The sequence below is a fragment of the Myotis nattereri genome, assembly GCF_964212035.1.
Source record: "Myotis nattereri genome assembly, chromosome: 7".
Classification (NCBI taxonomy): Eukaryota; Metazoa; Chordata; class Mammalia; order Chiroptera; family Vespertilionidae; genus Myotis; species Myotis nattereri.
Window position 1 is genome coordinate 56,101,473 of NC_138082.1, and position 20,418 is coordinate 56,121,890.

At 42.7% G+C, this 20,418-nt stretch overlaps 1 protein-coding gene across 1 annotated transcript in view; it reads right to left on the reverse strand.

Moving 5' to 3' along the window:
* TANC1 (tetratricopeptide repeat, ankyrin repeat and coiled-coil containing 1) overlaps positions 1 to 20,418 on the reverse strand; it is a 237,453-nt gene that overhangs the window by 151,541 nt on the left and 65,494 nt on the right. The window contains exon 3 of the mRNA XM_081095903.1: positions 6,665 to 6,744. Within this exon, the coding sequence (XP_080952029.1) occupies positions 6,665 to 6,725 (61 nt within the window). The 5' untranslated portion in view covers positions 6,726 to 6,744. The remainder of the gene's footprint in view (positions 1 to 6,664; positions 6,745 to 20,418) is intronic.

Here is a 20,418-nt window from a genome sequence, read left to right on the forward strand (position 1 = left end):
AGCTGTGTTGTACCTAGAGTTTGTGGCATGTATGAGGGACAACAAAGAGCAAACTGATCGAGGAAACAATCAAACCAAAGGGAGCAGTATTACTACTGCTCCTCGTAAAATCCAGCCAGGTTCCATTCCATGTTTAAAGCATATCCTAATATTTTACAGAATCTGTTCAAATGCCCTGGTAAAGAGAAATACAATAGCTTTTCATTGAATTACTTCTGCTTGTTCCGTTGCTTGGGAAACATTTTTGGGGTCAGTTAACCAAATATCCCGAGCTCAGCAAGACAGCCCCTGCACTAAATTCCTAAATAATAGACCACAACCACAGAAAATGGGCAATGCATCACAGAATAATCAAAAGCAGCCTCATATTTTCCAGATAAAACAAAGCATCGTTTGTGTTGAGGCATTTTTAGAAGGTACCACCGAAAACCAGACTGCAGCCTGGAATGGCTTAAAATACCACATTCAACAGTCACATCAATGGCTTTTAAACTTTAGAGGCAAACAGCTTCCTTTTACTACAGATTCAAAGTGAAGGATCAGATGCAAAACTAACAGATTAATTCAGTTCATACTCAAGCTTAGAGACTATCCAATGCCTTAATTAACACCATTACAAGTGTATTTAGCCAACCAGCTGGGTTTTAACAATAAAAAGGTGAAGGTCAATTTTATTTTAAAAAAACAAATTGCTGCAAACTAAGCCCCCCTGCTGAAAAAAACACACAGAAATAATTAAACTGAAAGGAAAAGACTAATAAACAATTATTTTGGTATATTAAGCAACCTCTCCTTAATCAGTCTGTATTTTAATTAAGGCAAGGACCGCAATTAAAATTTCACTGAACTTTGCTCTTCTGCCTCAACTTGAAGCTACTTCCACACCAATACGGAATAACTGGGAACGTTGGATAGGGCACAGGACTATGGATTCAAGCCTGACAGAGGGCAGGAGAAGGGCTGTACAGAGGGGGAGGGACCAACCCTCTCTAGGAGTGCAAGAGGCCTTGCCTGTCAAATGCTTTCAAAATGCTGTCACTATCTCCCGGATTAAAACAAAAACAAAACCACGATCAACTGTGAGCTTAGATTATAGCATAGATGTTAGATAAAAATTACATTTTTTAAAATGTATTTTTATTGATTTCAGAGAGGAAGGGGGAGAGAGAGAGAGAGATAGAAACATCAATGATGGAGAGAAACACTGATCAGCTGCCTCCTGCACGCCCCTACTGGGGCTTGAGCCCACAACCCCTGGCATGTGCCCTAACAGGGAATGGAACCGTGATCTCCTGGTTCATAGGTCGATGCTCAACCACTGAGGCACACCGGCTGGGCAAAATTACATTTCATTTCTTGGAGACCAGTAAGGAGAAAGGTCCAAAACACCAGCTAAGCCATAAACCTACTACTTGGAAGCAGCTATTAGAACGAGCGACACTAGATCTCTATGCTTGGTCCCTTTTTGAAGTACAAGGGATCTAGCCAATGTGTATAAGGGAAGAATCCTCTGCAATGAAAGTCTTGCTGGGAGGTAAAGTCCACCTTGCCCTATAGGAGCTAACAAGTCCAAATACACACCTGTCCAGCCTCTCTTGCAGCTAGAACCCAGGCATAGGACCCAGGCTCAGCCATTTAGATGCATTTGCCCCACACATTCAATTTCCCCTTGGCTATTCTTGAGCATTTTCTCTTTCAGATAACTCTTAACCCAATGGTTATGCTGTGTTAAGAAAAGGGACAGGATTTTAGAAGCAGCAAAAATATGTATCTTGCTATAACAGTCAGTAGATGTCATTATACATTTGTCCAAACCAACAGAATATACCACACCAAGAGTGAACCTTACTGTAAGCCCTGGACTGGGGCGATAATGATGTGTCCACGCAGGTTCATCAGTGGTAACAAATGTACTATTCTCATCGGGGACATTGACAAGGGGGGAGGCTAAGCATGAGTGCAGTCAGGGAGTATACAGAAAATCTCTGTAGCTTCCTTCTCAATGTTGCTATGAACCTACAACTGCTCTGAGAAAATAAAGCCTTAAGGATGGGGGATAACATTAGGGATTAAATGGAATGTACAGATAATTTTGTAAGATCTAGTGGTTTTAAAAAAAAAATCTGTCCATTCAGGAATATGATATTTCTCTCCATTTATCCATGCCTTCCTTCAAGTCCTTCAGTAATGTTTTAGTATTTTCTTCAATATAAGGCTTGTACATTTCTTCTTGGGTCGGTATTTAAATTTCTGTTTCTATTATCAAATGGGACTATTTTTCCTATTCATTTTCTAAACAGTGCTGCTGTACAGAAAATATATTAATGTCTTATGTTACTCTTATAGTCACTCTAAACTCTTATTGGGTCCAGATTTGATGTCAGAATATGCCCACTCGTAGAGTGCAGTAATTATTTCATTTTCAAATTTAAAAAACTTTAATAATAGTAACATGAAAGTTTTCTGATAATAAAAGTCACTTCAAATAAAGAGGAATGGTAGAAGGTTGTAGACTTCTCTGGAGAGCTTAAAAAAGAGTAAGACCTTATTTCTTGACATCAATGTCCTAATATAAAAGCACAGAAGAAAAAAAATAGATGCCCTCGTCTGGCGCTCACCACATTATGGTTTAATATCAATTTTTGTTCCCTTGGGCCTAACTCAAGGTCAAGAGAAAGACAGTGCTCATTTGCCCTGATAGAGTGGTGGAGACAAAGTAAATTTACTTTCCCAAAACACGTACTGAAGTTTTTAATATTGCATTCTCTGATTTGATTCTATAACCTCCAGAAAACATTTTTCACTCAGCTATAGGCACTTCCTCGGTAAAAAAGCATAACCATAAAAAAGACTTTTGCTATTTTTAGAGTTCATGCAACGGCATTCAATAGTTTAATCTCACTGCACATAATATTTCAAAGAACTTTATATACAAACTAGAGGCCCAGTGCATGAAATTTGTGCACAGGTGGGGTCCCTAGGCCTGACCAGTGATCAGAGCTGATCAGGTTTCCTGCCTCCTCCTTCCCTCACCACCCACACACCACCACCACGTGGTTCCCCTCCTCCTCCTTCCCTGCACACTGCCACCACCCCCAGTACCCTGTCCCAGCCCAGCCTGGGGCCCAGCCCAATCGGGACCTACCGGCCAGGGGGAGGGACTGGAAGATTGGCCGGCAGTCCCCTATCGGGCAATTGGGGCCTGCTGGCTGGGAGGAGGGGCCAACCGCCACCACGGCGGGCAGACAGCAGGCCAATCGGGGCCTGATGGCCAGGGGAGGGACAGGGGATGGGCCCCGGGAGGTTGGCCGCTTGCCCCGAGGAGGGAGCTGGCCCTTGGCCCCCATGGGAAAGGGGCCGCGTCCACTACCACCCACCCCCAGTTCTCCTGCAGGCTGGGGGCAGCTCCTGCGTTGAGCGTCTGCCCCCTGGTGGTCAGTGCGTGTCATAGAAACCAGTCATTCCATTGTAACTAGTCGCCTAGGCCAGTGGTTGGCAAACTGCAGCTCAGCAAACCACAGCTCACAAGCCACATGTGGCTCTCTGGCCCCTTGAGTGTGGCTCTTCCACAAAATACTGGCTCTTCCATAAAATACCAACTTCTGCACATGGGTCACGAAGTTTCAATCACACTGTCCATGTGCATCCGCACGTGGTATTTTGTGGAAGAGCCACACTCAAGGGGCCAAAGAGCCGCATGTGGCTCACGAGCCATGGTTTGCTGACCACGGGCCCAGGCTGATATATATATAACTTGAATTTCACTCCCTGCTAACATTTACCAATAGTTTAGAGTAGATACATGTGATATCTTCTTCTAGGGATAGGAGCTGAGGATAAAACAACTTTTCAATACTTCTTACTAATACTTATTTTCATTTGAAGAATAAATTTAACTCAGTGATTATTTTCCAAATTCCTAAAATAGGTTCAACATAAAAGTGTAGTTCATGGTTGTCTGTAAAAAACAATCTCCAAAGGATAGGAAAAGCAGAGCTCAGTATTTTAGACAAATATTTCCTAAATTTCTATGATTGTAAGTTCAAGTATATAAAAATGAATTTCCCTTTGTGTTTACAACAAAGATTGGTTAATTGGAAACAGTAGAGCAAAATTTTTCCATATGCAGGAGATATTATTACCCAAGTTTCAGAGCCGTCTCAGTAGATTAGCCAGCTTCAATTTACAGAGAAACTTAGATCTGATTTACGTACATAATGAGAGTTGGCACAGAGCTGAGCATATAAATGGTCACATTCCAAGTATTTTCCCCAATCATCTGTGACATATCTTCAAGATTTAAAATTCCATCTGCTTTGTTCCCCAACTAATATAACCAGGTTCTAGTTACGAGGAAAAAGGCACATACCATGCAGATGTTTTATGAGGAATGTTCTCATTGCTTTTTCAAGTTGGTTTGCATTAGTGAAAAGCCATAGTGTGGGACTTATTAAAAAATTATTCAGAAAACAACAACAACAAAAAACACAATAGTAGTTGCTCAGATGAATTAAACCCAAAATCACATGGTCTACAAATAAAAAAGTTTCAAATGTAAACTATGTTCACTGTCTGGTCCAACTGAAAGGCAGGTTGTCAAAATCATTCGTATACTGTTATTTCACACTAGAGGTCCAGTACACAAAATTCGTGCATGGGTAAAGTACCTAGGCCCAGCTGGCAATCAGGGCCGATCAGGGCCTTCCAGCTGCTGGCCCAGGCCTTCCTTCTGGCTGCCAGCCAGGGCCTTCCTTAGTTCTGCGCCGCCCCCTGGTGGTCAGCGTATGTCATAGCTGGAGATGGAACTCCCAGTCTCCTGGTTGAACTCCCAAGGGTACAATTTACATATTAGGCCAGCGGTTCTCAACCTGTGGGTCGCGACCCCTTTGGAGGTTGAAAGACCCTTTCACAGGGGTCGCCTAAGACCATTGGAAAACACATATATAATTACATATTGTTTTTGTGATTAATCACTATGCTTTAATTATGTTCAATCTGTAACAATGAAAATACATCCTGCAGATCAGATATTTACATTATGATTCATAACAGTAGCAACATTACAGTTATGAAGTAGCAACGAAAATAATTTTATGGTTGGAGGTCACCACAACATGAGGAACTATATTAAAGGGTCGTGGCATTAGGAAGGTTGAGAACCACTGTATTAGGCTTTTATATATATAGATGCATTGGGACTGCTGTGAAAGACTCTGTTACTAAGGGGGTAGTTCTGGCTTGGAGACCCTGGCCACTGGTTGGCAGCTCTAGCCAGATAGCTTAGGACCTAACTTTATGCTGAAAATTACAAAGAATCACACAACAAAGGTCCTAGGTCTTAGGATGAGTGTCAGAAGAGCCAAAACTAAAAAAAAAAAAAAAAAAGAATTAATTATTTTTTAATTGCTTTCGGAGAAATAAAGAGAAGGATGTTTTGGCCATGATCCAACAGGGGATGAATGTCCCTCTGGACAGAAATTATGTGAACTGAAAATTCTCCATAGTAACCAATCTAATTAATTATTCAAAGCTAGGGTTTGATTTTCTAAGGTTAAGAGCTAACTATGGTCTCCTGTTTCTATCATTAAAAGCTGGTTTCTTCTTTATATCTGCTTACTTAGGCATCAATGAGAAGCTTCTCATGGGATCTTAAAAGCAACTTTATCACAAAGACCCCACTTTCAAGGTTAAGTGTGCCATTTTGCAGGCTTTATTTAAGGGATAACTAATAGAAAACGTGTCTTGGTTCCAGAATCAAAAAAGTTTTAGTCTACTTTATCTGTAAGTACAGAAACAACAGATATTAACATTATCACATGGTATTACAAGATCTTTTGAACGAAGGAATTAACTATAATTCAGCGATGTTTTGGAAATAAGTGAATTTTTTTTATATTTTAAGAGAAATTAGAACTAAAATGTTAATCACTCAATAACTTGGAAAACCAGTATTTCTCCAATGCTGGGTTAACATGAATTTACAGTGAATTGACACCATTTCAGGGAAATTAATCCATGCTAACAAAATTTTATTGCACAATACAGGTAGACAATGTGTAGTTTTTCTAGCAAGAGAAAGAGGGTGTAATACTGAGTGCTCACTAAAATGACCTTAGAACAGTTCCTCACGTGGACTAGAATGGAGTCACAATGACCACAAATGTACAGACTCTACACACAGAAATGAAATCCAACCCAAATTAAGTAGCTCCCATCAAAATAAAATGGGCACTGAGTGGGCTACACTTGTTAGGGGGATAATATGATACTCAAAGAGGACCACTAGGCAGCCAGCAGTTGGTCAAACAGAAAATGCAATCACATGTGCGAAAAGGGTAAAAACTTCCTAGAAACCAAATTCCTGGACACACCTGCTGTCCCACAATGTCTCAAACTGGAACTCTGGATCTGAATGACCTTTTAAAATTAGGAACAAGTCTTCTAGGGAAGGATTCAGTTCATAACCCAAACTCATTTCAAAGTCACTTCTCAGAAAAAACCTAGCCATGTATTTAGTTTCTCACAGCTCCAATATGCTGTCTGTTCTAACACATATCACTTCTCTGACCCGTGCCCACGTCAGGGACATAGGCCCAGCCTGAGCTGGGGTCCTGCTGCCACACCCACCAGGCTTGCTCACCCCAGTTCCTTCCTGAACACATACCTGGTTCCTTCTTGCTTCCCTTTCCTCCCTCTCGGCTCTTCTTCAGCACCGCCTTTAACATTTTCGACACTCCTTTGTTTCTAAGGGGAAAAGGAGGGGTTGGGAAGAGGAATTAACGGCTGTAAGTTAGAATATAACCTGCATATTGACACTAGCGGTAACTTGAGTTCAAATAAACAGATCATGTAGGATAAGATAAAGGTACCTTGAGTTTTACATTAGCTTTCTATGAATAAAGATGGGGAACTAAATGCTAAAGACACAAGAAGTGTTTCATCACTCTTAATGAAGTTCACTGTCTAACTATAAAAGTAAAAACAAACAAAACCCACAACAGTGCATTCTCAGCATTCCACATCTAATTAAGGTTCTGAGGGTAGATCTGGGCACATCACAGTCTGGTGTCTGGCACAGGCATGCGGGTCCTCCCAACCCTAGTTCATCAAAAGAAAACATTAAAACTGAGAATCAAAAAGATAACGATTAAGAAGGAAGTTACATGGTCCAAGGCATGTTTTACAGATGCTACTGATTATATAACCACAAGGAAAACATTTGGGAAGGCTATCAGAATGAAACATACCTTATAAGCAATTGCAAAATAAATACAGTGGGAACACATTTTAAAACTGATGTCAGGGGATGTGATCAAACAGCACTCGCCAGCATGGGCTTTTACCACAAGCAGTTATGAGTCTCTTGGGGGGTGGGAAGGAAAGCAGCACGGGCCAGTAGCATTAGGGCTGAATCCTTTCAATAAAACAGCTGTAGTTTTAAACAGGGTTGTACTGAGCATGTTAAAAAAAACACAGCACAATGGCCCAGGCCTAAGATGAAACATGAAACCATCCGACAGCAAAGAGACAGACAAAAGGACCATTATTTCATTCTTTCGCCCGTCGTCTCCTTTAGCTCTCTTCCCTCCACTACGGAGATGAGATGGCTGGACAACTCCAAACAGGGACAAACCTGAGTGGCTTGTGTTACCCAGCACATCACCGCTAAAGAGAAGAAGGCAGAAGGCAAGCAGGCTGCTGCTGAATGAAAACGAAGGAAGAAAGAGGAGAGAGCAGGGAAGGGGGGAGAAACGCCAACATAGGTAGAGCAGAGTCGACATAGGTAGAGCAAGTTGCAAACCTGCCGGGTTCGCTGAGTGGGTCAAGCGGCCTCTGGGAACACCCTCATGACCTCTCAGCCCCCGAGTCGAGCACAGGTGCTGAGGGGATCGCTGAGAGGCTTGGAGGGTGTGCTGCCCGCCATTCACAGAATCCCACCATGTGAGTGTGCGGGGTGACCGTCCTTATCATTTGGGTCCAGGCCGGTATTTATTTTTCCAAGCCCTTTGTTTTCCTGATGAAGACACAGAACCTGGGAGGCTGACTTGCCCAGGGGTCAGGCAGCTAATGAGCACAGGGCCAGAATCCAAACTGCAGACTCCCAGAGAGCGAGGGTCCTCCCTTCTTCCTGTGGACCCCACTTCTCCCCTCCGAGCAATGAAAGCTTTGGGCAACAGCAATCAAACAAACAAACAAACCTCAGAAATACTAGGGAGATAATCAGCAGAATTTGGAGAAAGCGATACTAAAATGTACTGGAGTTAAATCATCTTCCCAACAAGTCTTGACACATAAAGGGGGCATGGCTTAGAGCCTAATTCTTTTTAAAAATGCTACTTTGAGCCCAGCCAGGCATGGCTCAGTGGTTGAGCTTTGACCTATGAGCCAAGAAGGTCACAGTTTAATTCCTGGCCAGGGCACATGCTCAGGTTGGGGGCTCAACCCCTAGTAGGGGGCGTGCAGGAGGCACCCAATCAATGGTTCTCTCTCATCATTGATGTTTCCATCTTTCTCTCCTTCTCTCTTCCTCTCTGAAATCAATAAAAAATATGTTTGTTTTTTTAATGCTACTTTGAATGAACCCAGAGGAAAAAAGATTCCACCTAAAGGGCCAGCACTGAATCTGGAAGAGGACTGCGTGTGTTCCACAGGGACACTGTGGAGACGCAGATTTCTCCTGACGGTCACACTTAAAAGAAACAGTGCAACATGTGGTGTAAAAGAAGAGTAGGCAAAATCAAGTAAAGAGGTGCCTAGTAAGCACAGACATTTTTTTTCTCCAAATAAGTCAATCAACATTCAGGGTTTGCCATTTAGCAAAGACTATACACTTTACAAATAAAACAAAGAAAAATCTTGAAGAGCTCATCCAAGGCCCCTTTTGAATTCTTCCAGAATAATCCTGATTAATCACCCAGTTGGCACCAATCCACAGCCCATCCATTGTGCCACTTGGAAATAGATCCCACAGGACAATGACTGGTAGACACTGGCTTGGGCAGCTCATCCTAGACACCATGTATGCCTATTGTGGGGGAGCTCAGCTGTTTTTGGCATAATCATCTTCCATATCAGTGGTCTTAAGTTGAGTAAAGTGAACGAGGCTATCAAATATTTGCTACAATTTTTTTTTCTGCTTTCCTCCATAAATATCAAGTCAAGGAAAAGAACTTAAATGTATACTCAAAAGCTATTCAAACTATGACCTGGAGACACCAATTGATTATACTTGAGTACAAAAGTAAGCAACTCCTACACACACACACACACACACACACACACACACACACACACGCCTGGAAGGGGAAAAATAAGACTATTCCCAGTCAGTTAAATTCTAAAATTGACACAGATCAGAGTGGAGCTATGCAAAGTCACTAGGAGTCCCAATGACATAACTGAAACTTGATTCCATCAACGTACCTAAAGACTGTGCCCACCTGAAGGGGGTGTGGGGTCAGAGAGAGCAACTATAGTAATGGGCTGGAAGGGCCAACAATGGCGGTATAGAGTCCAGAGAAGCCCATCTGACACTTATAAACACACACTATGTACTTGCAAACTCACACCCCACATCAGATTCTGGAAGGGGACCCATCAGGCTTGCAGAGCCCAGTGCTATTAAACACTGGCATCACACAGCTACTTTCCCTTGTCCTGATACTGTTCACTGAGAAGCGCCTCATAATTTGGCTCCTTTGTCAGCCTAACAACAGTGGGGCGTGTGCTGGTCCAGTCAACCCCATACAACTGCCTGGCCTGATGACAGACATTCTGGGAATAAATAAATGGATATCCTGACTTTAAACAAAAGCTCTCATGAGTTCTGTTAAAGCAAGTCGCTTTGCAAAGTACCAACTATTGGAGAATATTGAGTTTCTGGCCCCAGTATGAATACCAACAGGAAGGCAGTGGTAGATTCTTGAATGGAAATGCCACCATGAAGCAGTCATGAAGGCAACCGGCAGGCTCTCCCTGAATGACATCTTCTGCATCATCACACACATCCCTTCCACAGCAGCGTCAACTACTATCATTTTCCCCTAAAAAGGGAGAACGATGTCCTGCCACAGAAGTCAGCCAAATAGAAATGATGCAAACCAGCCTTCCTGCCACAGTAATTCAGACCCAACTGATTAAATGACAAGCCCAACACATTGAAAAGGAGTGGCCAGAAGCTATTGAGTTGCTGCTTGAAGACAATATATGGGGTCAGGAAGTACTTAGAGACAAGCATTATAGGATAAAACATAAAAAATAGTGTCCTTTTTCACTTTAACTACAGTATGGACCAAAATACACAGGCTTACCTCAAATAAATGCTGGCCAAATAGAATCCCTTCGTTTCTCCCCATAAAACCTTAGTTTCTAGGACAGCAAGTAATATAAATATATGATTGGATTTGAATACTTAAAATATTTGAAAAAAACAGAACTTCAGCTGTCATTTCTGTAAGTTATACACTTTTGATAAAGAGAGGAACGGCCAGCCTCTAGGTCCCAACAACTGAAATTAACCAATGGGAGAAAATTTCCTATAATATTCATTTAAAATAAAGTAAAATGTGAGGACATGCGATTACCCTTTGAAGACCAATGATCTGAAGTCACCCTATTTCCTTATTTCTCTACTATCATGCAACATCTAACTTTCCCAAATGCCACAGTCTTCCTTTTAAAAGCCCCAGAAGTTAAATCTACTATCAAGCTTACTTTCCCTTCTTAGATTTCTTCTTTAACGCATAAAGTCCTTGGGGATAGGCACAATGTCCCATGTGCCTATGTGTTAGCATTCTACACAGTGATTACCATGATATCTATAATAATAAAAGGATAATATGCTAATTAGACCAGACATCCTTCCTGACGAAACCAGGGCAGGAGGGAAGCCAGCCCAGGTCCCAGGTGCCTGCGGGTGGCCCGAGGGAAGCCAGCTCAGGCCCCGGGTGCCTGCCGATAGTCAGAGGAGGGAAGCTCGGGTCCCGGGCGCCAGAGCCGGGTGTCAGAGGGAAGCCGGCGCCGGCAGCCGGGGGAAGGAAGGCCTACTCTTGCACGATTTTTCATGCATCGGGCCTCTACTATAAAATATAATAAAAATTAGCCTCAATAAAACAGTGGGATGAATTCAATGCAAGCCAAACTCTATTCTATAAGTAATCATAATGGCAGTTAGTGTTACCATGACCAACTTGTCTGAAATCACAGACTAGCAAAAGCATTAACAATTTTCCTCCTCTGGACTGCCATCCTGCCTGTTTATACAATTCCAAGTTGAACCTCTGAGCTGAGGGTAGGGACTATGTTTATTGGTTAATAGATACAAACGGAAGGCAGAACACAGGCTTTGCACCCACTCTGTTCTCAATATTTGTTGACAGATTTAATGAGGCTGCAATGAACACAGATGAGAGATTTCTTCCAAGTCAAGCAATTAAGCAACACTTATCGGAGTTTATAAGTTATGAAGAACATTCCTATATATTCTCATTCACAAGGAATGCAAGGAACCTCAGTTAAATCCTTGTGACATCAGGCAGTGGGATATGAAGGAGGAACATGCTGCCTTTTGTAAAATCCCTTCATGTCCACACCTGAATCAACCTTAATATCTCACGGTAAGAATAAGATCTTCTTACCCAGTTATCCTGAATAAACACTTCCCTTATGCACACTCCAGTTGAAAGAGCTTCTCCCACCAAACTATCCATCTGACCTCAGAGCAAAGCTGTCTCTGAAGGGTCTCTCTTGTTTTGTCTACATAAATCAAAGCCAGAGTAGCAATATTTACAAGTGAAAACATTGGGAACTAAGATGTACATAGTTTTTTGTTGTTAATCATCATCCAAATATTTTTCTTCTTTTTAGAGAGAGTGGAAAGGGGGGAGGGGGAGGAGGAGGAGGAGGAGGAGGAGGAGGAGGAGGAAGAGAGAGAGAGAGAAAGAAACATCTATGTGAGAGAGACACATCAATTGGTTATCTCCTGAAGTCAGCTCTACCAGGACAGGTGATTGAACCTACAGTCCAGGTACGTGCCCTTGACCGGGATCAAACCTGGGACCCCTCAGTCCACGGGTTGACACTCTATCCACTGAGCCAAACTGGCTAGGGCAAGATGTACATAATTTTAAAGAATTTTTTTTTTTCCAAAAAAGGAAGAGGCATCAAAAACATCCTCAATTTTAGGGACTTGACTTCTTTTTCTCAACACAGTAAGTAAAGTATGAGACATCTAAATAGTCTTGTCTTCTGTATCTACCTTCAGAACTATTCTTTGCATTAGCAACCTTTAGTGTTTCTCAAAAGAAAGGAAATAGGTGGTGGCATGGGGGTTGAAACAACCTACAAGATAAATAATACAGAAAAGAGCAAATAATAGAAAACAAAGCAGAATAGAGATCACATTGAAAGTGGAGGAGGGAGGCTGTCAAAGGGGGCACTGGCTGGTGGGTGGAAATTCACGGGAAACTGCATTCTAGAAGCTTCCTGAAAGCAAAAGCCATATCTCAACATTCTTTTAGAGATCCCAAGAGGCTGGGAAAAACCAACTCTTGATGAATACTTGAAATTCCAGGAGGTCTTGCTCATATTTTTTCCCCTATGGTGGAAAAAATCTAGGCATCAACAAACCTAGTCCAATAGCCCTGGCCTTAGCACTGTGACTGGGAACCGGTCACTGAATTTCTCTAGGATTCAGCTGCTTTGTCTCGAAAAGCTGTGGGAGAGGAGGGTGGACTATTGATCAAGCAACCAGAAAGCAATCGTGATAATAAGTAAAGAATCAGCCTTTGGTTTTGCTTAATTTGTGTAGTTGGGAAATATGGTATCATTAGGCTATAATTTATTCCCTAAGACACATAGGCCCAACCATTTGGTCTTTATTCAAACCCATTCTACAAATTGTACCTCTCATTCTACTGTTCTTTTCTTTATAGTTAGGTTTGCCTTAGGCAAAACGACTTCAGATGTGAATGTGAGTTATTAAAAGCATAGTCAATTGACAGTCACAAGTGATGTAAATTTAACACTATTTGGGGCAGGAAGACTGAACTTAAATGTTTAAGTTCTGATGTACAAAATTAAGTGGAAACTTCCTATTAGATTAAAACCACTTTCAACCTATATTTAAGATATTCTCTAGGAAGATACACAAATTCTTTTAGGAAAAGTGTTTTAAAATATCCGACTCGTGCCCTGGCCAGGTAGTTCAGTTTGTTGGAGCATCGCCCTGTACACCAAATGTCGAGGGTTTGATTCCCAGTCAGGGCATATACCTACATTCCAGGTTCAATACCGGGTCAAGGCACGTATGGGAGATAACTGATGTTTCTCTCTCACATCGATGTTTCTCACTCTTTCTCTCTTCCTTCCCCTCTCTCTCTAAAAGTCAATTAAAACATATCCTCAGATGAGGGTTAAAAGAAATATCTGACTCCCCTAAGCTGGTCTTTCAAGTTGCTGGAAAATGACTATACCCAAGTTTGTTTAGAGACATTCTCATTTTGAAATACTACCTGGCAAAAAAGAAATTTCACTTTTGGAGGAAAATATCAAGAATATCTTCTGGCTACAAGAGCCCTTTTTGTATATTGTGAAGGAACTTGGCAAACCAACCTCTAATACTGCCTTTTCCATAAAGCCTTCACTGGTCAAAAGATGTCTTTAATACCACATTCCACTTCGTACTGATACATGGTTACCAATTAGAAACACAGAGAAAAATGTTGTACTCTATAAATCCCTATAGCACCTAGCAAAGCACCTTATAAGATACAACAAACACTAAAATAAATAAATAAATAAACAAACAAACAAACAAACAAACTTTAAATGAATGAGTAGCAGGGTTGTTACGAAGGGTAAATCAAAACCAAAGGCAATTCTCTCCTACAATGGGTTGGGCTAATAGTTTAAGAATTCTTCTGGTACCAAGTACTAATTTTCAAGTTTATGGTCAAAATTACGTGGCTTATACATGATGAACAGCACAAGGAATCAAAGCTGAACAGGAAGAGAGCGAGGCCCTTCAGAGGTATGACAGTCAGAGGAACAGAGATGGTATCCTAAAGACATCAAAGAGCAAACACAGTCCGGGTAGTGGATGGAAAACTCTGGTCCTTTTTAATGAACTTTAGAATTTTGGATGTGGAACAATTCCGGAAAATGACAAAGTCCACACGATAGCTAATACCATGGTTTGGTAAAGTAGAACGTCCTCAAGTGAGGGTTGTTGGAAGCAAAGAAGTCAAGAAACTTTATTCTTGATTGGGGAGGGATCATTCAGATGCTAATGCAGGAGGCAGGATTTGGGATATCAACCACTATCCTCTTCACTAGTGTTTGTTTACATGTCAGGTAAGATGAAGAGTTTTACATACATATATAATCTCATTTTATCCTCAAAATGTCACCTATAAAAACTCTTTTCTTTTCATAAATAACAAAAGTTTAGAGAGATTGACAACTCTCCCAAGGTCACACAATGAACAGAGGAGGAGCTGGGACTTGAACCCCAGGCTGGCTTGAAAGTCCCTGATGAACCTGGGGAGAGGGGAACAGAGAGATGATCAGGAGAGCACAGAATACTAGCCTCAAAGACAAGGTGGCTTTTGCTTGGGGGTGACAGTGTAGTTGTTATGGATCCAGTCCAGGAAAGCTGAGAGAAAGCCAACATCAACTCTGGGCCCTGGGGGCTGTAAGGCCAAAAGCTCATGGAGAGCCACCTCCGGTTTGAAGATGAACCACCGTCTCTGAATGTGGTCCCATCCTCTCCCACACAGCTCTGTGAGGGCATGACTAGGGCCACAGGGTGCTCCTCAGTGTCAAGTTCACAACAACTGGAGACCCCAGTCCCAACCTTCATTATGGCTCTGAGCTCCATAACCACCACACTTGATATGCTCTTCTCTTTTCCCTTCTCCTTCCTGTTGAATTTTCCAATTGTATCATACAATAGAGCTCTGATTTCTAACTCACACTGACCACTTTCTTGCTGTGTATCAATTATAACTCCCCGAATGGAGGTAGGAGGAGGCTTTACTTAAAAAAAAAGGCTTTGGGTAAGTGGCTTTGCCTTCCACAGACGCTTCTAATGGGAACACTGCTCCCTTTGCTACTTGACTGGACAATTTCAGATCTCTTCCCCCTGTAGGTGTTATATTTTAAGGAAGAAACTATTTCTTGCTCATAAAACCACTGTAATTACAGGAGCAGGTAAACTATCGCCACAGTTGGAAAAAAAGAGCCCCTGGAGGAATCTATGGCCGGGCGAGAGGCCTTTCGACTGAGAGGAGAAGAGACCTTGAGGACATGTCAGAAAGTCCATTTTTCACAAAGCATAAAAAGGCCCTCGGTCAATCAATGCCAGCCGAATGACGTCTGGTATTATAAATCTAAAGAAATTAAATTTTTAAAATTGCACTGCATCTGGCCTCAAAGTGAAAAAGGTCAGACAACTTCAAAGATGCCCGGTGAAAGGCAGCTATTCATTACCGAGAGATCTCCTGCTTCTGTAGCTGACAGACGGATCTTTCACTTAAAGCCCGAATACAAGACATCAAACCCCTCCTCCACTGCTGTCAGCGACTCCCCACGATGCTCTGAACAGGTTACAGCCTCCCGGGCCCTAATTTCATTAGGATGGGAGTTCTCCATACCCATGCAGGCTTTTTGTTTTGGTTCTTAACTCCCCAGGTGATTCTCATGTGTGGCCACCATCACTTAACTTACTACTTACTAACTATATTCCAGGCTCTACTCTAAGCATTACATGTATATACAGTCATGTAATCCTCTGCAGAAGGTACAGTACTATAAATATCTCCATTATACAAAGTCACAGAGAGGCTAGTGACATGCCCAGGGTCACACAGCACAGCTCATAGGGGCAGAGCCCGGGGTGCCCATCAAGGCAGTCTGGCTCCAGAGCCTAACCATGCACTCCCTATCCCATGCCTCCTTTCTTTTGGATAAACATGGAAGAGACTAGCTCCCAGAGGCCTGGTGCAGTGATCACAGACAAAACCTCCATGTAGGGGGAAAATCATCTTTGGACACACAGACACTATCCCTGAACAGCATCACACGCCTCAACTCTATCCTTAAAAAGAGAATTTACCTCTATTGAGAGACACCTGCTGTTCAGTTTCTTAAGTTCTCCTAGCATACAACTCATCAGAGTGCTTTCAAACTACACAGTTGTCAGTGTGTGGCCTAGAGGCACCATGCAACAAAAAGCATTCTAGAATGAGCAAGCCCTTCCTGAGCTCACCGCCAGAACACTGGGAGGTGTGCCCATGGGGAAGATCATTTGGGGCAGAGACCTTAGTCTCGAAAGAGCAATGCTTCCCCTAATCCTAACACTTACCCAGAAGGTAGGAACTCTGTTATTCAAGAGGAGCTCAAAAGAACTGCCCTCTTCTGCCCGTTTCTTACTGAATGAGTTGCATGAAGCTTGTTAAAAGGTGATGGGATGGGGCAAGGAATGGCCTGGTGCCCAAACTTTCTTTCCCTGGGCAGTTTCACACAATCAATAGATGTAATAACGTTTTAACCTCAGACATCGAATTTTACATCTAAATTAGGGTATGCCTGCTGTGAAGAGCTGAACCAAATTTATACATGCCACACGCATCCTCTCGTCACGTGGCTACAGCAAATAACGCACACATCACTGTGTCTTTATCCCAAGTTTGTAAGGGAAACAATTCCTGGCCAGACACATTTGGTGGCAGTAAGCAGAGTTAAAGGGGACTGCCACCGGGGCCTGTGAGAAAGGTCGCATGGGAATGGACAATGGCTTTATTTTTTCATTCGCTCTAATCGCCCCAAAGTGGGGAATACCAGAGCTCCAGATGATAAAAGTCAAAGACAAGTTATGCCAGGAAACAAAAGCGAAGTATGCTAAGACTTTACTTATTTTTTAAGTTAACAAATCCAGTCTCAGAGCATGATGACAAAGGTACAAGAGTGCCATTCAAGGCAAGAGTTTGCAGCCTTTTAACTGCTTCAGCAACCTAGACCCTCTAGTCAGGATGCTTAAAAATGATTTTGACATTAAAAATATGAATACCAAAAAAAAAAAATCAATTACATTGAAACACAGATATCAAAATACTATTTAAAAAGCAAATCTGTGATAATAGTAATGTGTGCTTCTTAATGCACAAAATACAAGATGCAGCTGCAGGTCTAATAGCTACTGTAGTTTTCTAGGCTTTGATAGGCATAAGTGATAGTTTGAACTACTTCCAATAATGTGATACATAAATCTCATTTCTGTGTGCCAAAGCCCCGGGTGCTACTGATAGTACATGGTTTGCTGCCCACTTTCAGGACTGAAGGAAAGGCCAAATTTTGGTTGAGAGGTTAGTGAAAAGGAAGACGTAAAATCTTTTCCACCCATCCAAATTCACATCCATCCCATGAAGTCCATCAATGGTCTCCAGGGGGAGGGTCCCTGACCCAGAGAATCAGAGTCAGACTCACTGGAACAATTACTCAGACCTGCCAAGAGCTCGGCTAATAATTCGTGCTTTTAAAGAAACAGTAGCTCAGTTTTATCCCCTTCACGGAGCCACTGACATTCAGAGCACTAAACAGTAATCTACTGATTGGCAAACATTAGCAGGATCGAGTATTCCACATATGCACCACTCCTAGCAAGCCCATGCCAAGCCCTATGATTAGTTTTCAGAATAGTCTGTAAAAGCTCTATTTAACCAGAAAGTCCATCAGCGCCAATTACAAACTCACCGACAGTAATGAGCCTGGTTTTGAAGGAGAAAGACCTGTGGGAATTTACAGGGAGACAATATATAAAAACAGGAAAGCCAGGCTGAATATTTGGGACAGGTATATTTTATGTTGGTTTTTCTGCTTTCTGGGATGCTCTCCTTACCTATTTTAAAAACATTTAAGATGGAGCAATTACTTGGATCGGTGGTACCCAAGGCTTGGCCTCTCCCGCCCCCACGGCCTCTCGCACAGTCAGGCCGTTTCCCAGCTGCCTGCCCTAAATCCGGGGATGCCCTGATTTATAAATATAATTCAGAGTCCAAAATACATGAACTTACATTGGGCCACTGCCAATTTCCCATGGATCCTGGGTAACCGAGACGGGTTTTGTTTTCATGGTTAGGGCCTACAACAACAGCTGCAAGAGCGTAAGACTTTTTCTAGACTCATAAAATGACCTAAGTCTGGCTCATTGTCTCAGCTGTGGCAGCAGCCAAACTTCCCAGAAAGATGTGAGCCTTGTGTGGGTCTAGAAAAGCCGGGAAGGCCGCTCTGTACTCCCCTGAAGGCATCCAAGCCCGGCCCAACAGCAAAAAGCACTTCTGCTAAATGTGACATTCCAGGCTAATTCCTAGGTATTGCAGTTACAGATTTTTTTTTTTAGGAGTCCCATAGAATTTTAATCAAACCTATGACATGCAAGCTTTACACCAGAAGTTATGTGGCAGGCCACGTATGAACATCAGATGTCTGTTCTGTAAAACCCAGTGAAAGGCTCAATTAAAGTCCTTAGTAAGTCTGCAGTGAAACCTTTGATCATGGACTCTGTCACCACTTCTCTTCACACACACAGACGGCATGAGACACGGCTCAGCCCTGAGGAACAGCATGGGCTTTGTGAAACGGCACAGAAACCTCACGCGCACGGACAAGTGCACACAGGCCACTTTCCTTCCAGGTCGGGGGTGGGGTGGTGGGGTGGCGAGTTTCAGAAGCTACAGTCTGCAAACGGAGAAGGGTCCTAGTACACATACACGTAGCACAGTTACCAAGTTATTTCCTAAATATGAGTGTGTGGTCCAAATGCCTCCGTTTAAAGGCGGGGGGTGGGGGTGGGGGCAATTAAAACCCAGTGGAAAATAGGAACACATGTTTCTTGAATGGCTTTGAATCAGAAACAATGGCTGTGAAGTTGTTCGAGGTCTAATGAAGATGTCGCACAGATGTACTGTTTTCATGGTCTCAGTGAAACATCTTTCTAGTACAACAGGATACATGAGTTTGTAACAAAGCTGGATATAAAATAAAAGTTTTTAAAGGTCTGGTCCTTGTTTTTATGCACTCAAACTTCCCAAGCCAACTCCTTTCTGCCTTCTCACAAACCAAATGAAGCCTATAGTGCAACGGACTGATAATTCACTGAAAACCACAAAGACATTGCATCTCCAACTCAGAGTTATATTATGACTTCTGAAAATTACCTCCTCTTAATACTGTAAATCTGCTACAAATCAAAGGCCTAAATTTACCCCACCAGTCCAACAAACCATCACGAAAGTACCAATAGAGGTGGAGACAAATGATCCTGTGGCAGGCACTGCCAAGTTTTTCCCTCCGAAGTAGCTTGTTTAGTCCTCACAACAAGAAGGGGGTAGGAACTATAGTTGTTCTCACTGACAGAGGTCAAGAAATTGAGACTTAGAGAAACCCAGCAGCCTGCCCTGGCCACCTGTACCCTGACCACTGCACTCCACTTCCTCTCTTGGAGAAAGACACTAGAACTCCAACCTTGGCACACAGACCGTGGCTCCCAAGATGAAATGATGCGTAAGACCAGTTTCTAGTGCGCAAGCATGGGGCCTACGGACAGCATTATGACAAAACTCCAACGTTATTGCGATCATTTGGTTTTATTTAGAACTGTATCACCATGTATTCCTAACATTTATTCCTAGCCTTCTGAAAGAGAAACTGGATGCCATAAGCTCAAATACCCAATTCCAAACCAACTGATCTTGGCTCTCTTCTCTCTACCACTTTCCTTGAAAAAACAAACAAACAAAACAAAAAAAAAATCTTAACACCATGTTTTCAACTGCCAGCTCTACGAGGCCGCTCAAAGACCTGCTTCCCCATTGTTTCACCTGTGCTACCGTGACAGCACTTACTCCCGGCTTGCTGGCATCAACTCCAGCAACAAACTCAACATCCAAAACTCAGCTCATCTTCCTCGTCCCCCAACCTCCAAAACCCACTCACCAGCCTGTGCCCCACCAGACTCAAGGCCTCTCTCTATATCCCCACGGCCTCCATCCTTGTCTGGTAAACATCAATCGAATTACTAAGTCCCACCAAATCCATCTCCTCTCCACCCCCACCCACCATCCTGGGGAGGCCCTCACTATCCCATAGGACTGCTCTAAAGCCCGCAGCCTGGTTTCTCTAACGTCAGCCCAGATACAGTGCATCAGAGCCTTCTGTGGGGCTTTTAAAGAGTCTCTGAGTTTCAGGTGTGAGACAGAGACTTTATATTTCCCACAAGTCCCAGCTGATGATGCCACTCCTGCTTCAGACCCTCCTCCCTGCCTTCGCATCACACAGGAGTTCTTCCTGAATCCTGTCTTCAGAGGCTGGCTGAAGCCTTTTCAGATCTGAAAGTGTAGGCCTGCGATAACTAAATGTGGG